The sequence below is a fragment of the Octopus bimaculoides genome, chromosome 6 (assembly GCF_046866305.1).
Source record: "Octopus bimaculoides isolate indiv1 chromosome 6, ASM4686630v1, whole genome shotgun sequence".
Lineage (NCBI taxonomy): Eukaryota > Metazoa > Mollusca > Cephalopoda > Octopoda > Octopodidae > Octopus > Octopus bimaculoides.
The window spans coordinates 46,359,090-46,380,915 of record NC_142933.1 but is presented as its reverse complement, the minus strand read 5'-3'; the positions used below and the strand labels follow the sequence as shown (position 1 = coordinate 46,380,915).

The 21,826-nt window shown below is 34.8% G+C and overlaps 1 protein-coding gene across 2 annotated transcripts; it reads left to right on the top strand.

Moving 5' to 3' along the window:
- The first annotated feature begins 2,904 nt into the window (after positions 1-2,904).
- Positions 2,905-19,377, top strand: LOC106873621 (uncharacterized). 2 transcript variants are annotated; one of them, XM_052968873.2, is made up of 3 exons: positions 2,905-3,113; positions 16,900-17,490; positions 19,080-19,377. In XM_052968873.2, exons 1-3 carry the CDS (start codon positions 3,020-3,022, stop codon positions 19,286-19,288), a joined length of 894 nt encoding a protein of 297 aa, XP_052824833.1. In that variant the 5' UTR covers positions 2,905-3,019; the 3' UTR covers positions 19,289-19,377. The 2 variants fall into 2 exon arrangements, with proteins under 2 accessions (XP_052824833.1, XP_014776557.1); XM_014921071.3 differs by lacking the exon at positions 2,905-3,113 and adding an exon at positions 8,538-8,733.
- Positions 19,378-21,826: the final 2,449 nt, after the last annotated feature.

Sequence of the window (21,826 nt, the reverse complement as noted above, 5' to 3'; positions counted from 1 at the left end):
CTGCCTGTTTTCTGTTCAAACTGAGCAGATTTGGCCTCTCACACCTACCCTACAAACTCATATTAAAAATAAAAAGTCACATCATTGAAATCTCAAAACTATGAGATAGTGTATGATTAATTCAAAACAATGTGAATGAATAAGCATTACATTTAATAATCTGAATGCTAAAGGATTCATTTGAAATAATCCTTTCTACTTTAGGCACAAGGCTTGACATTTTGTGAGAGAGGGCTAGTTGATTACATTGACCCTAAAAGGCAAAGTCAACCTTGGTAAAATTTGAACTCAATGTAGACACATGAAATGCCACTAAGCATTTTGTTTGGTGTGCTAATGATTGTACCAGCTTACTGCCTTGTTTATGAAATAATAAAAATTTATAAATAGGCAGGATGTCATATGGTCAAGTTACATCATTAACTGTTAATCTGTCTAACGTGAACATGCTCCAGCATGACTGAAGCAAGTAAAAGAATATACAAAATATAATTGGAAATAATTATGTACTAAATTAAAGACGATGTTATTTCAATGATTTAATATAATTTTAATTATTTCAGAAAGTAAAGGAGACAGGAAATCTTTGTCAACATTTTATTAAACTATTACAGTATAGCAAGATCATTATCATTAACATTATCAGCAGAATTATGTCAAAATCCCAATAAAATTATTCATGTTATTGTTTTCCTGAGATAAAATGAAATAAATCCAATTATTTTTTGCTTTATTTATCAATATGTGTTGTGTGTTGGCACTCCATCGCTTACGACGTCGTGGGTTCCAGTTGATCCGATCAACGGAACAGCCTGCTCGTGAAATTAACGTGCAAGTGGCTGAGCACACCACAGACACGTGTGCTCTTAACGTAGTTCTCTGGGGATATTTAGCGTGACACAGAGTGTAACAAGGCTGACCCTTTGAATTACAGGCACAACAGAAACAGGAAGTAAGAGTGAGAGAAAGTTGTGGTGAAAGAGTACAGCAGGGTTTGCCACCATCCCCTGCCGGAGCCTCGTAGAGCTTTAGGTGTTTTCGCTCAATAAACACTCACAACGCTTGGTCTGGGAATCGAAACCGCGATCCTACAACCGTGAGTCCGCTGCCCTAACCACTGGGCCATTGCGCCTCCACTATCAATATGTACCAACTCCTTTAAAAGAAGCTAAGGATCCATTACACAATTCACCTCTGTAATGGTCTCTAATACAACTAAAGCTTTAATTGCTGCTCTTATTGTCATCATAATTGCCACCTTTGTCATAGACATCGTCATCATTGTTTCAGATTAGTCTGAATCAAGTAAATCTATAATCAAAAATGTTTCAGCTATTATCCTATCTTTTGTATATCAAGCAAGCCATTATTAAAATATTCTTTTTTAAGACAGTAAGGGGTTATTTGAGATCAATGAGGTTGTTATTTCTAGCAGGACAAGTGACAATGTTGAGGCTCTCTCTTTGGCTCAACTCTGGGCTTTTTTCAGTTTGTGGCAACTGCTAAGATCAGGTACTGGCAATTTGTTTTTTGTGAAACAGGCCACATGAGACATGGCACATCATCAGGCAGGCTGCAAACTAAAAAATTGAAGGTGCCATTCAGAAAGTCCCATGGATAGCAGTTTGCCGATGACTTACTTAGATACGTCTTCCTTGGCTCAACAAGAACTTAATTTCAAAAATAATAAAATGAAATGAAGCTATTCTATAACTAGAAATATTACCAGGGATTGCAGAAATTGAGAGAATGAGAACAAGTATATGTTCAGAGAAAAACAGTGCTGTGTTTGTGGAAATATCTTGTTACAGTTGTATAAAGTTCAAAATGTGATGAATTTTGATATTGCTGTTGTATTAAACAATGACTGCTTTTACCAAGCTGTTTTAGATATAGTCAAGGTGTCACGGAAGTGAACAAGGTTGAATATATGAGAATAGAAACAAATCTGAATTTAGGCATGCAATGTTCACCATGCAAAGAAGGAAGGAAGGAAGAAAGAAAGAAGGAAAGAAAGTTTGCATCATAGAAATGATTAATTGGAAATAATAAACATTATAAATACTTTCTGTTAGTAATTATCAAAAATAACTGTAAAAAATTATTGTCTTCATAATAGCCATAAGTAATTAAGACAGAATGTCATAGTCAAGTTATGTCATTAATAAACTAAATATATTTAATGTTGCAAACATAAAAAACATATAGAGGTAATTATGTAATGAATAGAAGACAATATTAATTCAATGATTTATTTTATTTCAGCAAACAGAGGTTACAGCAAATTTTTGTTACTGTATTTTCCGGTATACAAGTTGAATTTTTTGAGACAAAATTTACAGTTGAAAAAGATTGGTTGACTTACACACCAACATGGTTCTTCAAATGTTACAGAAAGGAAGGGGACAGGAATTTGCTGTAGACTGGTGTGTTTGTTTGAAGTGTATGAATTCCTAGAAGTAGATGGGGAGCTGGAGTTAATAGATTGGTGGGTTGAGGTCATGACTCAAATGATGGTATGTGATCATTACTTGGGAAGATAAGGTGTTGGAAGAAGGAAATTGGGGTGTTCATACTACTAACTAGCTGTGCTTGCCAAGCAGGACTCACTAGGAAACAGATACTGCTTCACCAGTGAACCTTGAAAAAAGGGAGACTGGGGCATAAAAGAGAGTGAGGAAGATGATGATAAAAAGACAATAATAGTTATAATAATAGTCCTTTCTACTAGAGCAGGGGGTCAGGGAACTTTTTTAACCAATTACCCCAAGATATACTTATTTACATCAACATTACCCCCTTGATTCAAAAGGAAGAAAATCATATATTCTTTGAATTCAAAAGGTTTATTGAATCTATTTATATGGAGAATACAATTATAAATATAAGAAGTATAAAACAAATGTGATAAAATAAATTAATATCCTCATTATGGAACAAAACGATTTTTCTAGAAACTTTTTCACTTCAGGTTTTGGAGAAATGATGTTTCATCTTGGAGAAATGATGTTTCATTTTGATGCCAGAGCAATTTGGATACAGTCTTCAGGGTCAGATTCATTTCTCTGCTTTATTTTTATGTTCATTAAAGTGGAAAATCCTTGTTTGTAAAGGTAGGTGGTTTCAAATGGCAACAACTTTTTGACTGTCTCCTCATGCTAGAAGAAAAATATCTGTCATAACAAGGAACACGTTTTTTATATAATTTTACTTATGTCTAATAAGTCCTCATCACCCCCAAGAATTTCATTTTTACCCCACTTAGTGTAATTTACCCTGATTCACTGACCCCTATACTAGAGGCATAAGGCCTGAAATTTGCGGGGAGGAGGTAAATCAATTATATCAACCCCAGTGTTGAACTGGTACTTATTTCATCAACCCCAAAAGGATGAAAGGCAAAGTTGACCTGAGTTGGAATTTGAACTCAGAATGTAAAGATGGACAAAATACCACTAAGCATTTTGCCCAGTGTGCTAGTAATAATAAACAGAGAAAGAAATTGAGGTGAGGAGTATGTCTATACATATTGATATAAGGGAGGTATGGAAGAGTATTCATTTTTCTTGGTGAGTAAAATTGCAATGTGTGTGTGTGTGTGTGTGCGTGCGTGCGTGTGTGCGTGCGTGCGTGTGTGCGTGCGTGCGTGTGTGTGTGTGTGTGTGCCAGATAATTCTTCTCTGAAAAATTAAACAAATGACTGCTATCTCTCAGTAAGCTTGAGGCTATTTCATTTAAAATCGGTAATTATGTAATAATAATTGTCCTGTTGATAATGATGTCAAATATATTTTTTGATCTTACTAACAATTATACATGCAACAAAAGATTACTAGTGAATGATAAGACATGTTTTGATTAGATATTAACCATTAAGCAGAGATTATTAATCTGAGTGAATGCACTAGATGAGGAGCCACAATGTAAACCTTGTACTTCAAAAATAAGTAAGACAATTTGAAATAAAAGAAGTAACTGTAATTGTTATAATATTTTTTTTATTTTTCAATGAGGCTGTTTCAGAGAAATTAAACTCTGGGAAAATTTCAAATGAATTCATTGGAATGATTTCCCATTGCCTTCTTCACCCTCATAGAAGGAATTCAAATTCAATGCTGCAAACAAGTAAAACACTTAATAATTATACGGTACCCTACTCTAGTTCTGGCATTTACTGCTAGATGGATGGAGTTTGACTATAGACACTGTTATCAGCAGTTATAGTAGCAGGCTACACACCATTACCCTTCAGCTAGTAGTGCAACACCATATTCATGAAACATGGTGCATCATCTGGAGGGCTACACTACTAAAAAAATTCAAGGTAATTTTTCATTAGGTGTGCCATTAAGAACGCCTTGTGGGCCATAAGCTGCCCATGATTGACCTAGATCATTTGTAGCCCCTTAGAAAAAGTTAGTTTCCTTTAACCCTTTAACATTTAGATTACTCTGTCAAATGTAATGCTTGTTTATTCACATTGTTTTCAGTAGTGGGAGTGGATTCTCTGAGAGTGTAGGTGTTAGAATAAGAATAGCCTGGGCAAAGTTCAGAGAGCTCCTATCTCTGCTGGTAATGAAGGACTTCTCACACAGAGTGAAAGGTAGACTATATGATGTCCGAGCATGAACAGCCATGCTACACAGCAATGAAACATGGGCTGTGACTGCTGAGGACATGCGTAGGCTTGAAAGAAATGAAGCTAGTATGCTCCACTGGAAGTGTGCATACACAACAGAATGTAAGCGCCCTGAGAGAAAAGTTGGACATAAGAAGCATCAGATGTGGTGTGCAAAAGAGCCGACTGTGCTGGTATGGTCATGTGATGTATATGGATGAGGACAACTGTGTGAAGAAGTGTCACACCCTAACAGTGGAAGACCAGGGATGGGGTGGTGAAGCACAAACTTCAAACATTGGGCCTCACAGAGGCAATGACAAACAACCAAGACCTTTGGAGCTATGCTGTGCTTAAGAAGACCCAGTAAGCCAAGTAAAATTGTAGCCATGGCCGATGCCAGTGTCACATAACTGGCCCATTTAAAAGCACCCTTCAATCGTCAGGCAATATGCCGTGCTTTTGAAGACTTGTTGAACCAAGTGAAATCATAGTCGTGGCCGATGCCAGTGCTACCTGACTGGCACCCATGCTAGTGACATGTAAAAAGCACCATTCGAGCATGGTCGATGCCAGTACTGCCTGACTGACTCCTGTGCCAGTGACATGTAAAAAGCACCCACTACACTCTTGGAGTGGTTGGCATTAGGAAGGGCATCCAGCTGTAGAAACCATGCCAAATCAGATTTGTGCCTGGTGCAGCCTCCCAGCTTGCCAGTCCTCAGTCAAACCATCCAACCCATTGCAGCATGGAAAGCGGACGTTAAATGACGATGATGATGATGATGATTGTTTTGAATTAATCATCTTATAACCTTAAAATTTCAATGATGCAAATATTTATTTTTAGAATGATATTATAGGGTAGGTGTGAGAGGCCAGATCTGGCCAGTTTGAACATAAAATAGGTAGAATGAATGGGCCGGATAGCCAGATTAAATGCTAAAGGGTTAAATCAATGTGAGCCTAGACTTCTTGTCTTTAGATAGATCCAGTTATGGGTCATTTTAAAAGGCTGATATGAAATATCTTACTCATTTATGTGGTGACACATAAAAGGCACCCATGCTGGGGACATGTAAAAGGCACCCATGTCATTCACATGTGAAAGTCACCAGTGCCGGTGACACATAAAAGGCACCCTTTACACTCTGTAAGGTGGTTGGCATTAGGAAGGGCATCCAACTGTAGAAACCAAGCTAAAAAACAGACTGGAACCTGATGTAGCTCTCTGGCCCATCAGTTCCAATTAAACTGTCTAACTCATACCGGCATGGAAAATAGACACTAAATGATGATGAATTCATTTTCTGCACCAATCCAGGAAGTCTGTATTTGTAATCTTTTAATTTTCTCTTGAGAAATGATAAAGGTTGATTTTATCTATAGTTTTGCACTTAGCAATCTGATGTGTTTGTATCATGACAAAAATCAATTAGTTAAGTCCAGCTGAACAAATAAGGCTTTTATTTAGCAACAAAATTTTAATTCCAAGAAGTCTTAACTTATAAAGAAATTATTGCCTTTAATTAACTTTCTTTAATTATCAGAGTAGCCTCTTTTCTAAATTGTAAAGCTCATGACTTTCTTGGTCAATATACAGTTTAAGCCCTGGTCACAAAAACTTTTTCAAAAAAGCCCAGCCTATAGGTGTAAAAAAAATGTGTAGAAAAATTTGTGCAAACGAACGGGTGGGGAGAGGATTTTTGGAAAATTCACAAGAGTCGATTTTTCCCTCTTAACTTTCAGGAAAATGGATACATATTACTGGAATTTTATAGAAATATAGTTCAAATGGCACAAATTACGATTATAAAGAAATTTGTGAGGGAAATTTTTTTCCGAAGGAGGGGATTTCGGAAAATTCACACGATTCGTTTTTTTCCCCCTCATAACTTTCAGGATCTAGTTCAGCGCCCAGTCATCAAAACGAAAAAACAAACAATCTAATCGGTGTAATAAAATAAAAATAGGTGTAGAAAACGAATATGAAAAAAAAAATTTGCACAAACGAACGGGGGTGGAGGTGGGGGAGAGGACTTTCGGAAAATTCACATGATCCGATTTTTTCTCTCTTAACTTTCAGGAAAATGGATATCTTTTGATGAAATTTTACAGAAACACCTTTCAAACGGCATAGATTACGATTATAAAGAAATTTGAGGGGAAAATGTTTTCCAAAGCGGTGGAGAGAGAATTGTCAGAAAATTCACAGGATCCGTTTTTTCCCCTCATAACTTTCAGGATCTAGTTTAGCGCCCAGTCACAAAAACGGGGGGGGGGGGGGGGAAACAGTGTAATAAGTGTAAAAGAACGTGTAGAAAACGAATATGAAAACAAAAATCTGCGCAAACGAACGGGGGTGAGGGGGGAGGGGATTTTCGAAAAATTCGCCCAGTCCGATTTTTTTACCTCATAACTTTCTGGAAAACATTTTCACCACAAATTTCTTTGTAATCGTAATCTATGCCATTTGAAAGGTGTTTCTGCAAAATTTCCTTAAAAGATATCCATTTTCCTAAAAGTTATGAGGGAAAAAATCGGATCATGTGAATTTTCCAAAAAGTCCTCTCCCCACCCACCTCTGGTTTGTTTGCGCAAATTTTTGTTTTCATATTCGTTCTCTACACGATTTTTTACACCTAGTAAACTGGGGTTTTTTTCTCGTTTTGGTGACCGGGTGCTAAACTAGATCCTTAAAGTTATGAGGGAGAAAAAAACGAATCGTGTGAATTTTCCGAAATCCTCTCCCCACCCCTTTGCGAAACACTTTCGTCACAAATTTCTTTATAGCCGTAATCTGTGCCATTTGGACGGTATTTCTATAAAATTTCATCAATATTTATCCATTTTCCTGAAAGTTATGAGGGAAAAATCGGCTCTTGTGAATTTTCCGAAAGTCCCCCCCCCCCACCTCACCCTGGTCGTTTGCGCAAATTTTTGTTTTCTACACATTTTTTACACTTAGTAGACTGGCTTTGTTTTTTGTTGTTTTCGTGACCGGAGCTTAAATTGTATATTGACCCAATTTTCTCTATTTATATTGATTTTTCACACACACACACACATTATTTTTAAACCGGTACTTACTTTTTCAGTCTTTGTTGCCGAACCGCTGGTTGCCAGTTGCCAAGTACTGGTGGTGGTAGTGGAAGACAAACACAGACACACACACATACGTATGCATATATATGCATACGCACACATAATGCAAACACACGTACGTATACATACACACACACACACACACACGGCGAACTTCTTTCAGTTTCCGTCTACCAGATCCACTCACAAGGTATTGTAACTAACACATAGTTGTAGAAGACACTTGTCTATGTGTCCATGCAATATGACTGAACCCTGGTGCATACGAGCACAATGCAACCGTATTAACCACAGGGCAATACTCGTACAATTCGTATTTATTTTTTTATTTATTTATACGCCTTCAAAATATGTAACAGCTTTAAGTAAAATAAAATTGTAATACAATGGTTGTCTTCCACAAGTAAAGTACAAGGTACAATACCTGTTATTTATTTAATTGATGCCGAAAAAGACGAAAGCAAAACTAAATGAACATCTATTTAAGAAAAATATTTTCCTAATCCAATTATTTTCTGCGAACGAAAAAGTGATTTCTTCATCAACTTCACCCGCTTCACCATCCTTGACTGAGCAGTCGCAGCAAATCCGCCTATGATATACACGCACTTTCTTCTTTATGTCAACTAAGCTCTCAACAGGTAGCAAATTAAATCGTTAAGTCCGTGGAATTATGCCAAATGAACATCCGAGTAAGAAATTACGAGTGTGATCATCCGCTCATCAATCGATCTAGAATAGTGATTATGTAAACATTAATAACCCGAGCGATATTTTTAGTCACACGCGCTTAGGAAATATCAGCGCTGCAGGTCATATCTTTCCTCGTAATCAGTTCTGTATAAAAGGCCATGTGCCAACGCGATGAGGAGTTTTCAAGAAAAGCACTTATTAACAAACGTTCTTTTCATGATTTTCGATTCGTCCACTTTATACAATTTACCGAAATAGAAATATGGACTTGGATTATTTTTCGCAGACACCGCAAGGGCAATCTCAGCTAGCCTCAGGTAAATAATAAACCGAACTTTTCTATGTTAAAATTGCTTGCAAATCAATCGTTGCTGTTGCTGTCAAAATAGGTGTTATTGTCGTTCTGGCTGTTTATCACACTTGATAGAAAACGGAGAAAAAAACTGTCACACATTACCCAACAGATACAAACACGTAAACACATTGATGTGCGTCTCTCTTTCCCTCTCTCTCTTTCTATATATATATATATATGTGTGTGTGTGTGTGTGTGTATACACATACATACATACATATACATATATATGTATGTATGTATATATATATACACACATATACATTCATATATACATCTATAAATATATAGTTTTAGAGAAAAGAACCAAGGTTCATGAACTCATCGATGAAAATCCACTTGGATTTTTATCCCTTATATTATTGTTATATACATATATATATATATATATATGTACACACACACAATCACCACATGTATATACATATACACACACACATATATGTATGTATATTATACAAATATATGCATAATTTTCATTCTTTCAAGTGTTAGTGTACCTTAAATGAATAAATAATTTTAAGCAATAATCTTACTAAGGGACAAGAGCGTGAAATCTGTCTCATTCTACTCTCTTTTTTAATGCCTATCCATGCCCACCACCTCTGTCAAAGGCATACATAATATGCTTGCTCCCTTAACAACTAGCATTACTATCTCTACCTTACATGTATGATGTGTGGATATATTTCCTTGTCACCACAAGCTTATGTATCGGTGATGTATGTGACCCATAGAGGCCCTAAGCACTTAAAAATTTTTGGTGTCCCCCACACATATGTAATTCAAAATATAATCAATAGTAAACCGTAAATAAATATTTCTTTTTCAAAGGGAAACAAAACTAACATTAAGATAGAAAATAATGTTTTATTTTCCTATACTTTCACTTTAGGTATATTTGAAGTTTTCTCCTACATTTTTAATGGCAGTCTTTGATCAAAACCTGACTATGGCACCATGAACTTTTCTGATAATATAAGCCACTTTGAATATTATTTTAGCAAGTTTAAAGTTATTTCTTTTATACCATAAACCATTTACCATTTCTTTGGTACCCCAGCTTCTCTTGATGTCCTAAGCACATGCTTATTTTGCTTAATGATTAATCCAGTGAAGGTGCAGCCATGCTGGAGCACTGCCTTTATTCTTTATAAGCCTAGTACTTATTCTATCGGTCTCTTTTGCCGAACATAAACACACCAGCATCAGTTGTCAAGCAATGCTATGGGGACAAACACAGACACACAAACACACACACACATATATATACATATATACGACGGGCTTCTTTCAGTTTCCGTCTACCAAATCCACTCACAAGGCTTTGGTCGGCCCGAGGCTATAGTAGAAGACACTTGCCCAAGGTGCCACGCAGTGGGACTGAACCCGGAATCATGTGGTTGGTAAGCAAGCTACTTACCACACAGCCACTCCTGTGCCTATGTATATATGTATATATATATATATATATATATATATATATATATATATTGCCAGTACCGCCTGACTCGCCTTTGTGCGGGTGGCACGTAAAAGCACCCACTACACTCTCTGAGAGGTTGGCGTTAGGAAGGACATCCAGCTGTAGAAACTCTGCCAAATCAGATTGGAGCCTGGTGTAGCCATCTGGTTTCACCAGTCCTCAGTCAAATCGTCCAACCCAAGCTAGCATGGAAAGCGGACGTTAAACGACGATGATGATGATGATGATATATGTATATATATATTATATATATATATATATATATATATATATATATATATGTGTGTGTGTGTGTATGTATATGTATATGTATATGTATATATATATATATATATATATATATAATCGTAATAGTGGCCGATGTCAGTGTCATGTAACTAGCACCCATGTCACTGGCACATAAAAACTACCTTTCGAGCATTTGGCCTCATGGAGGCAATGACAAATGACCGAGACCTTTGGCAATATGCCATGCTTGAGAAGAAAACCCATCAGGCCAAGTCAAATTGTAGCCATGGCAGATACTGGTGGCACCCATGCAGGTGACACATAAAAGCACCCATTACACTCTCGAAGTGGTTGCTGTTAGGAAGGGCATCCAGCCATAGAAACCATGCCGAACCAGACTGGAGGTGCAGTCCCTCAGCTTACCAGCCCTGGTCAAACCATCCAACCCAAGCCAGCATGGACAATGGATGTTAAATGATGATTATGATATATATATATTTGTATTTTAATATATACACACACATATATATATCACAGGCTTCTTCCAGTTTCCATTTGCCAAATGCACTCACAAGGCTTTGTTCAGTCAGGGCTTACAGTAGAAGACACTTGCACAAGGTTCTGTGTTGTGAGAGTGAACCTGAGATCACAAGGTTCTAAAGCAAGTTTCTTAACCATACAGCTATATATATATATATATGAGCGTGGCCGTTGCCAGTACCGCCTGACTGGCTCCTGTAGGATTTTCGAGCGAGATCGTTGCCAGTGCCCCTGGACTGGCTTGTGCGGGTGGCACATAAAAGACACCATTTCGAGCGTGGCCGTTTTCGTGCGGGTGACACGTAAAAGCACCCACTACACTCTCTGAGTGGTTGGCGTTAGGAAGGGCATCCAGCTGTAGAAACTCTGCCAAATCAGACTGGAGCCTGGTGTTGCCATCCGGTTTCACCAGTCCTCAGTCAAATCGTCCAACCCATGCTAGCATGGAAAGCGGACGTTAAACGATGATGATGATATATATATATCTAAAGCACAGTTTGGTCAACCATCTAAGAAGTTTGCATTGTAATCACAAGAGTACAAGTTTGATCCCACTGCATGGTGTCTCAGATAAGTGCCATTTTCTATAACCTTGAGTCAACTTGTACCTTACAAGTGAAATTGCATTTTCCTGTAGCTTTCTTGTACAAATTAACATGTTGATTGTTTGTCTAATAATGTAGCAGTTCTCAAATATTTTTTTGCTTATGGACCCCTTTGATAACTATTTTACTCAGGGGAACCCCCAAAGCCATTCAATGCTTAAAAACTAGTTTAATAGATACTTCTTTCAAAATTCCTAGTTTCTTTTTCACGCGTTCACTTGTGTAGGTTTGCAATAACACTCTCTGTGAGAACATGTTTCAGTGGTTGGAAACATGTTAAACTATGTAAAACGTTAGAAAAACAGCCTAAAATTTCTTTCATAAATTCATAAAGTACTACTGTGGATCCTCAATTTTGGACCCTCAGAGGTCATATAGACCCTAGTTCAGAACCACTCACTTAGTGGCTCACTGAGATTTCACCAACATCTTCTCTGAGATAACTCAGAGAACTAAGAGACAGTATAACAGTTTTCTGGCTGTCAAAAAGATGAAAACATTGAAATTACCTGGAACTTATCGAAAATGGTGACCAATCTTTAAGAACAAGATTATTCAACTTCATTCTTAAAATGTAGGAAACTCAAACAGTACCTATAGATCTAAAGGATATTCTCATTGTTACAATTTTTAAGTAAAGAGATCATAGCACTTGTGGAAACAATCATGGCATATTTCATTTCTTCATCCAAGAAATCTTTACCAAAAATATATATTATATATATCATTTATACAATCTATACACACACACACACACACACACACACATACACACAATATATAATATATGTATATAATAGGCACAGGCATGGCTGTGTGGCTAAGAAATTCATATCCTAACTACATCGTTTCAGGTTCAGCGCCACTACATGGCACCTTAGGCAAGCGTCTTCTTCTATAGCTCCAAGTCAACTAAAGCCTTGTGAAACTGAAAGAAGCCTGCTGTATGTGTGTGTGTGTGTGTGTGTATGCTTGTGTATGTATGTGTGTGTGCTTTTATGTGTGTACGTGTATGCATTATATATCTACACTTCTATCTATCCTTATTTAGAGCTGAGGGTTTACCAATCTAGAAGTGAAACAATAAGTAGGAAATTGTTTTTATTCAGAGTGGATAAAACACAGGAAATTTTTATCTAGGGTCAATAAGACATGGGAAATAAACCAAGATATCATTGGAAAGAAAGTCTGTTTGAAATTGCATAGAAGTGCTTACTCTAAGATGAATATAAGTCTAAACCTATAACAAACAAAGGTCAAGAGGAGTCTCTCTTCATGGAACTAATCAAGGATCCAGTTGTAGGGACTAATGCCAAATGAGAAAGAACTGCAAAGCATAGTATTAACTGGTCTGATAGTTGAAATATAAGTACACGCACCACAACAATATTCCAAAATCTTTGGTTCCAAAGCCTTTTCAGATTACTAATTTTTCTGAACTAGGAATGCTCACCTTGGTCAACACACTGTTAATTAAACAGATATTCAATTTAATATAAAAGCTACTAGTAGGTACCAATAAACTAGTCTGGTAGCTGTAGGAATTTAAAGTTCCTGCTTATATATTAGTGTGGATTAAAAGGGGTCCCAGACCATCAGTGTCTGTAAAACCAGTGTTGTATACATGTATTTGGGATAAAATTTCTCAATAGCTCAAGAGATGCAGTTGATTGAATAAACCTTAGAATGAACTCTGTACGACTCACAGCATGTAAAAATGCCTTACATTGACTTACATTGAAGAAAGAAAGTCTGACTTGAATTGAGTTGAAGGTATTGACAAGGATGTGTGTTATAAAGAAGATCAACTGATATGAAGAGGTGGATAAAAGAGGTTGTGGATTATTTGTGTAAGATATTCACTCCAGAGAAAAATCAATCAAGGATTTATTTTGCAATTTGTGCTCATTAAGGGTGGGGGAAGAAAAACAGATGTAAATAGTAAAAATAATGATAATAGTGATGATGATGATACTATCATTACAACATGGCAACCCATAGAACCTATACTGGAATGGGTTGCATGAGTTGCAATAGTCTGAGTTAGTTCATATTCAGTGTTACTGCTCTCAGAGATATGTCAGAGGATTATGCCGTTCAATATGCTCTATTATGGCATGATTTCTATTACTTCTTATTACCATTTCATAAGTGCATTTTATCATGGCACCAGCACTAGAGAGATGGCCTTGTCTCCTGCAAGACTAAAGTGTTTTCTCTACTCTGTATTACAGTTCAAAAGGTAAATATGACTGAAAGGATGGATAGAGGAGGAAGTGATAACTAAGAAGATGAAAGAAGAGTGTCGGTGTGAAATAGTGATGGTAGTGAAAGGATGACAGAGGTGTGAGTAATGCAAGAAAATTATGATTGAAAAACAACATGAATGGCATGATGGGATAACAATAAATATGGCTTGTGATAAGAATGAGTGATAGGGTATTGTAAGATATCAATGGAGAATTACATCAAGGAAAAATAGCTTAGAGTGGTAGAGGGATAAAGATGTAATAGGGGTGACGATAGTTTGAATATAGAGGGATCAAATCAAATGCTGTTCCTAAATACGTAGGCAGTGTGTAGTGAATAAGCAATTGGGTAATGAAGAATGCAGTAGATGGAGATTTAACGAGGGAGAAATCCAATACAAATATCTTATACACCCCAACTTCCATTGCCACCATCATTTTTATGTTTGCCATGCTTGCATTTTTGAGCTGGTCTTCTCTAGCATTGCATATCACCATTCATCACAGTTTTATATATGTGTGTATACATGTAATAAAAACACACAAACACAAGATGCTTTATTTTGAGGTGTGTAACATTAGGAAAAAAAAACTGCAAGAATTGATCTTTAACCTTTTAGGCACAGGTGTGGCTGTGTGGTAAGAAGCTTACTTCCTAACCACATAGTTCCACGTTCAGTTACACTATGTGTCACCTTGGGCAAGTGTCTTCTACTATAGCCTCGGGCTGACCAAAAACTTGTGATTGGATTTTGTAGAGAGAAACTGAAAGAAGCTTGTCATATATATGTATAATGTGTGTGTGTGTGAGTTTGTCCCCCCACCACTGATTGACAACTGGTGCTGGTGTATTTACGTCCCCATAACTTAGCAGTTTGGCAAAAGAGACTGATAGAATAAGTACCAGACTTTTAAAAAGTAAGTACTGGGGCTGATACATTTGACTAAAAAAAAATTCTTCAAGGTGGTGCCCCAGCATGGCTGCAGTCTAATTACTGAAACAATTAAAGATAAAAGGTAAATCCTTTTGCATTCAGATTGCTCTGTCAAATGTAATGTTTATTTATTTACATTGTTTTGAATTCATCATGCATTAACTTTTAGCTTTGAGATTTCAGTGTGATTGTTTACTTTTACTATGATAATGTATGGTAGGTGTAAGAGACTGGACTTGGCCAGTTTGAGCGTAAAAACAAATAGAATATTTTGGCCAGATATTGCCAGTTTAAATGTTCAAAGGTTAAATGTATAGTGGCGGAACAATTTAAGTATTTAGCCATGAGTTAACCCTTTAGCATTTAAATTAGCCATATCAGGCCAAAATATTCTACTAGTTGTATGTTCAAACCAGCCAGATCCAGTCTCTCATACTTACCCTACAATGTCATTCTTAAAATAATCAATCACATCATCGAAATATCAAAGCTACAAGATAATAGATGACAAATCCAAAACAATATCAATAAATAAGCATTACATTTAACAAAGAAATCTGATTGCTAAAGGGTTAATAGTTTATACTTTCACACTGTCCAATATCTTGAGCACAGAATATTCATTTTTATATTTATCTGAGCCTATTTTGATAACAGATAGGTGCTGTTCCTATTTCACAGACTGATTAGCATTACAAACACTTTCTAACCAGTTTTCAATTTTCAGACTTCATTCAAAATATCGGAATTTACAAAACTATCCCTGAATCATACCACAAATTATTTAGATTGCTAAAAATATCCTACCAATGTCAATTTAGTAAAAGGCAACTTGAAATACACACATGCGCGCACGTGTGCACACAAACACACACACACACACACAGGTACTGTAACATGTATTGCTGTACAAACATACAGGTACATTCTTTTAGATTTATAATTACAGTGTTCACAAACTATTCAACTTGACTGACCACTGGAATGATAAGATTTTGTTCCAATTTGCTGGTTTTTCTGATTTTCTTTTTTAATTCATCTAAATATGTGATAAACTGACCTAATTGTGTATGTATAGAGGTGAGATGTATTCAGAGTAGTGATGTGTTTAAGAAAGTGAAGAAAGTAAACCAATTGGTACATTAGATTATACAATGTCATTTAATATTCACAGAAGTTTAAATAAGTCAATACAGATGGTAGAAAGCCAGACTGTATATTATCTAACTATAAACCTTACATATCTAAATTAAAATCCTTGAGTGGGATGGGCTAGGGGGAATGGGGTCATCTCGTCTTTCTTCTTTTCAAAGTCATTTAAATAGTACAAGTATAGATTTCATTCAATTATTCCTGATTCCATTTGAAAAGTGACTTTGTGATTAAATAAATTGTTAAATCAACAGATATTTTGTTGTATCTTGGGAGAGCTGTTTTGCCCAAAGAAACACATAGTGGTTGTATTTCACTTCTTTGTAACTGATTCTGTCAACTCGCCGTGTTAGTTGACTAATAATAATAAAAAGAAGTGAAACAGAATCAGTACATGTGCTTCTTATTGACAAAATGATCCTCCCAAAAACATAACAACACATGTTTCCACATGAAGAATCTTATAAAATAAATACAAAAACAAAATAACAGTAATTTCCATTTAAGAATGTTTTTCCTAGTAACAAACTTTGCCTTTAATTATGTAGTGTTGCTTTATGTGACTGACCAATTTTTACTTAGGCCTTATTTGTATAAGCATTGAAAGTCAGACATATTAAATATACAAACTATTTGAGTATGGTATGTTTCTGAATATTCATAACATTATGCAGTGGTGGTGCTATAGATTATCTCCAGCAACATGTCTGGATAATGACCTAACCAAACATTAAGCAGCTAAAATGCTACTTGTTCACACATTTGGAGAGAAGCCAACATTAATTATTTAGCTGATACCTTTCAAGTTTTTATTCAAATATTGTCTGTACATGGAAATCTGATGAAAACAAAAGAAAGAACAAAAAATGATATATATTATTGAAAATAATCACTGCTATATGAATATGTTAATTTTGTTTTATTTATTTGTAGCATTGGACCACAAAGACACTATTCTTTGGGACAACTATAAAGATTCTATTGCATATCTGTATGAATACCTCCTCCAGCTATTAAGGGATAAATTTTACTTGGAGAACCAAAATGAGTTTCAAAGAAGGATTGACTTTCTCGGCCATGTTCACACTTATTTATCAAATCCTGGAAATTTCAAATATGTAACTCTCTCAGCTTCATTCATTCATTATACAATCTCAGTTATAATTGAAACTATACACATTATAGTTTGCCTAAATATAAGCAAAAAAGCTTTAAACTCTGGAATTATTCCGGTCAGTTGCGGAACACACTATCAAATGAAAAATTTGCTTTCAATGGCCAAAGATTTAGAGGAGCGTGTCTTTCACTTGGAGAAGTCTGTTGAAAAAGTTTGTTGCAAAACAAACACAGCATCAAATCTTCAGTCGTTATCCAAAATCATGGAGCAAATCAAAAACATTAAATCAATTTCCAAATATTTGTTGAAGTCATCTATTCACTTAGCTGATATTTTAACAAAGAAAGTTGATAGTAAATTACGGTATTTTGACTGGATGTCACTCACTGTTTCTGTTCTCTGTGTAGGTAAGTAAATTAACTTCACTTTTGGTTATTTTTGTAATTTGACCATCTCATTTGTCATACTGGATTACATTAACCAATGTGTCTTTCCTTTTTCAAGACAGCAGAGTAAGGTTTGAGGGAGATTTGGTTGCTACTTTTAACAAGTTAAATAATTCCTTATAGTGTCTTTTGTTAGACTGTATGACCAGACATTAAAATAATTGGAGCAGTTATCCAATGGTAGGGAGAAATTAAATCACAGAAGATAGTGTGCCATTTAAGATGGAACTAGCTGTGAAAATTGAGTCCAAAAAAGAGATTGTATGATTTATGTCACAAATTCAGTAGTAAAATATTTGTAGCTTTAATAAAAAAAAAAATATTTTCTTGTGAGAGGAAGTTGAAATTGATGTGTAGCCACCAAGTCAACCTTGAACATTGCCTGTAAGTTGGATGACTGGGTAAAGAAATATTTAGAGAGAGAAATAGTTTGAGTGGATCTAAATATGTTAAAAACTGACAAATGATAGAGACACATCTAGAGATGGTTTGAATGTCTTTTTCAAGAAAGTACAAACAGATTTTCTATCAATATAAATGTTATGAAAATAAGAGAAGTTTGATACGAATATAGAAAATATTTAATTGCTGGAGAACAAACTGAAAGACAATGTGAAATATGAGCTTCAGAGACAGGATTGGGGAAGGTTGTGTATAGCAGAAATATTAGTTTAGGAAAAGAATCAATGGCATTTGGTTTGGACAAGTAATGTATGGACAACAGATATGTTGAGTTATAAATAGCAATGAGTTAGCAATAGAGATTTGAAAGTGCAGGATTATTGAGAGAGATTAGAAGATATAGTCATGTCGAGATATTAAAAGGTACAAGAGTATGGTATATATGTCTGATGATGAACTGTTGTTAGTTATCTCAGAGATTAGATGCAGGAGTAGCCAAAAGAAAATTTATAAATATTTGATATGTTTAGATATATTGTTTAGCCCCAAATCAGGTCTGATCAAGAAAACTTATGATTAGAGATATTCCAGCCATGACCATCTCATTTGTCATACTGGATTACATTAACCAATGTGTCTTTCCTTTTTCAAGACAGCAAAGTAAGGTTTGAGGGAGATTTGGTTGCCACTTTCAACAAGTTAAATAATTCCTTACAGTGTCTTTTGTTAGACTGTATGACCAGGCATTAAAATAATTGAAAATACAACATAGGATTAAGTTGACTGGAGTTATAGATGTTCTGCAGAATTCATGTCAGTATGTAAAGATAAAAGTAACTGTGAAACAGTTTGTTACTGTATTTTCTGGCATATAACTCAATGTAGCATATAATATAAACATTCAAACATTGTCACTATCTTTCCAAATCCTGCTGCATTTCACAAGGAAGTTTTGGTCCTTCAAAGTCATCTTAGTGTGTAAATCAACCTTACCTTTTTGGGGACTGTAAATTTTAGCCTGAAAAATTTGACTTGTATGTTGGAAAATACAGTAAATATTTCATTTTTTAAAGCAAATTATTAATTGCTATAAATAATCTACTAAATGGTCTGTTTTTTTCCCTTAAAATTTTTTTTTTAATTTTCAGGTCAAATAATTCATTCTCTGGTAATAAAGAAAGGCAACACAGATTTAAGTCAACTATGTCTCTGGTTTACATGTGTAGGATCATCTGCTGTGGTTGTGCAGCTCCCTCGTATGCAATTTGGCATCATACGAAGTATTTTCACCCATCATACGAATGAATACAACAAATTATCAAAACTGTTTCAATTAGAAGTCAAGAAGAAACTTTGAAAAATTGGTACCTTTTAAAAAAGACACTATTTAATAGCTGGAAATTTATATTTATATGTGTACATGTGCATACATATATATGACTAGATGTGTATATAATTATAATATATATATATATATATATATATATATATATATATATATATATATATATATATATATATATATATATATATATATATATATATTTATATATATATATATATATATATATATATATATATATATATTTATATATATATATATATATATTTATATATATATATATATATTTATATATAATGTGCACATGTATGCATATATATATATATATATATATATACATGTTTATATATTTGTTATGCAAGATTCTTGATATGAAATTGCATGTTGAAATCAGATATTGTTATACTTGGGGATGGTCAATTTTGGCCATTAAATACACGCACTATATATTTAGTCTTCATTTCAGCTTTATTATTATTATTTTTATTTTAGTTTCTTTCATCACTCATCCTGTGACCCCTTCAGCGACTCTCTATTCCACATGTCTCCTCTAAGACAAGAGGAGATGTGGGATAGAGAGTCACTGAAGAGGTCACAGGTTGTGTGATGCGACAAATTTTTCTGCTTTTAAAAAGAAAAATGGATTTTATCCTTTATATCTATACTGTTCAGTAGCTATGCGTTGAATAAAATTTATCTTTCTACTTGTTCAACCATACATTTCAGCACTTCGAAAAACAAACTTGTTTATTTACATACGACATAATAATAGTAATAATAATAATAATAATAATAATACAGCTGAAGTGAAGACCAAATATATAGTGTGTGTATTTAAGTGGCAAAATATGACCCCCCCCCCCCAAGTATAACAGTAATATATATTTATATGCATACAATATTACTTCATTATTCTGCTGTTGTAAGTAATGTCAGCAGAAACTGTTATTTCATACCAAAAATACTGCCATTTCTATACTGCCAGTCACTACTCCCTCTGTTCTTCATTCTTATCATCATCACCCCAGCTTATAATTAAAGCCAACCAACCCCTGTTCAATATCCTCTACATTCATTTATTATGTACATTTAATCACACCCACCCAATGTTTATATCCTTCTCCCACTCTCCTTTCACATTCTTGCAACCTTACCCATCCTCCCTGATTTTTCTATACTCATGCTCTTTTCTATTCACCTCTTTGGACATGTTAACTTAAGGAGGATACATTCTGGTACCTTGTCACATACATAATTCCCTTTTTTCAAGTACTACTCCATCCAACCTCATCCATCCATGTAAAGTGCAAGGTAACCATGAGTCTCCTCCACAATAACAAACCTATTACTGCTCCTCCCATCATACTTTTCAACACGTCTCATAAAATGACCACCCTGTATCCTCTTCTCCATTTATATCAAAGAAGCACTTTGGTCTTGCAAGTTGCAGGCCAACATTACTAGCGTCATCGCCATGAATAAAACACCCAGTGCAATCAATATGATTGGTGTTAAGAAAAGCATCCAGCTTTAGAAACCAAGCCAAAACTGAGACACTAGAGCAAGATATGGTTGATCCTCTGATCATGCTCAAACATCCAACCCATAACAATATGGAAAGTAGGCATAAAAGATGAGGATGATGATATACACACACATATATATGTGTGTATATGTATATACACACGTATATATATATGTATATGTATATACACACGTATATATATATATATATATATATATATATATATATATATGCATACACACACACACACATGCATGCCCATACAGTCAATAACACATCTGTATCCACACATCTCATATATATGTGTGTATGGATAATAATAAATGGAGCAAAACGCATGTCAATAAAAGTTCCATTAATTCCTACACATGTTTCGAAATAAATGAGAGTACTTTCACAAAGAAGAAAGAGCTGTTGGGGCTCCTCATTTATTTCTCTTCAGGGAGTTCATAATAAAACATGTAATAGCAAGACAAAAACAAAATGATGGGGTAACTTACGAGCAGAGATGTTACATGGTCAGTGACCGTTCTTTTATTGACATGTGTTTTGCTCCATTTATTATTATCCATATCTTCTCAAAATGTATCACTTTAACTTGGTATCTCTACCTGTAAAACGGCTGTGATATCTTGTTTTTTAGTGTAATTTTGTTACCTCTGGTAACTATTAACGTATTTAAATTATCGAAAGTTTTAATAACTGAGATAATATTATATATATATATATATATATATATATATATATATATATATATATATATATATATATATATATATATATATATATATATATATATATATATATATATATATATATATATATGTAATCATTTGTAGAAAACAAATCCGAAAGAAGAAGCACACTAAGATGTAGAGCCATATATATCAAAAATGGGGAAGGCCAGTTTATGGGATTACCTTAGGTTTCCTGACCATAAAGGCTCATAGCTTATAGCTTTATGGCATATCCCAAAAACCTGTTGGCTCAAGACCTCTTAAAAATCTCCTCTTTTCAGCTACTCCACT

What these genes read in the sequence shown, in the direction of transcription:
- LOC106873621 (XM_052968873.2), top strand. Translation starts at nt 3,020, where the DNA reads ATGCCAGAGCAATTTGGATACAGTCTTCAGGGTCAGATTCATTTCTCT. An exon ending in GAAAATCCTTGTTTGTAAAG is followed by an intron (nt 3,114 to 16,899) that starts GTAGGTGGTTTC and finishes ATTTATTTGTAG; the next exon opens with CATTGGACCACAAAGACACT. An exon ending in TGTTTCTGTTCTCTGTGTAG is followed by an intron (nt 17,491 to 19,079) that starts GTAAGTAAATTA and finishes TTTAATTTTCAG; the next exon opens with GTCAAATAATTCATTCTCTG.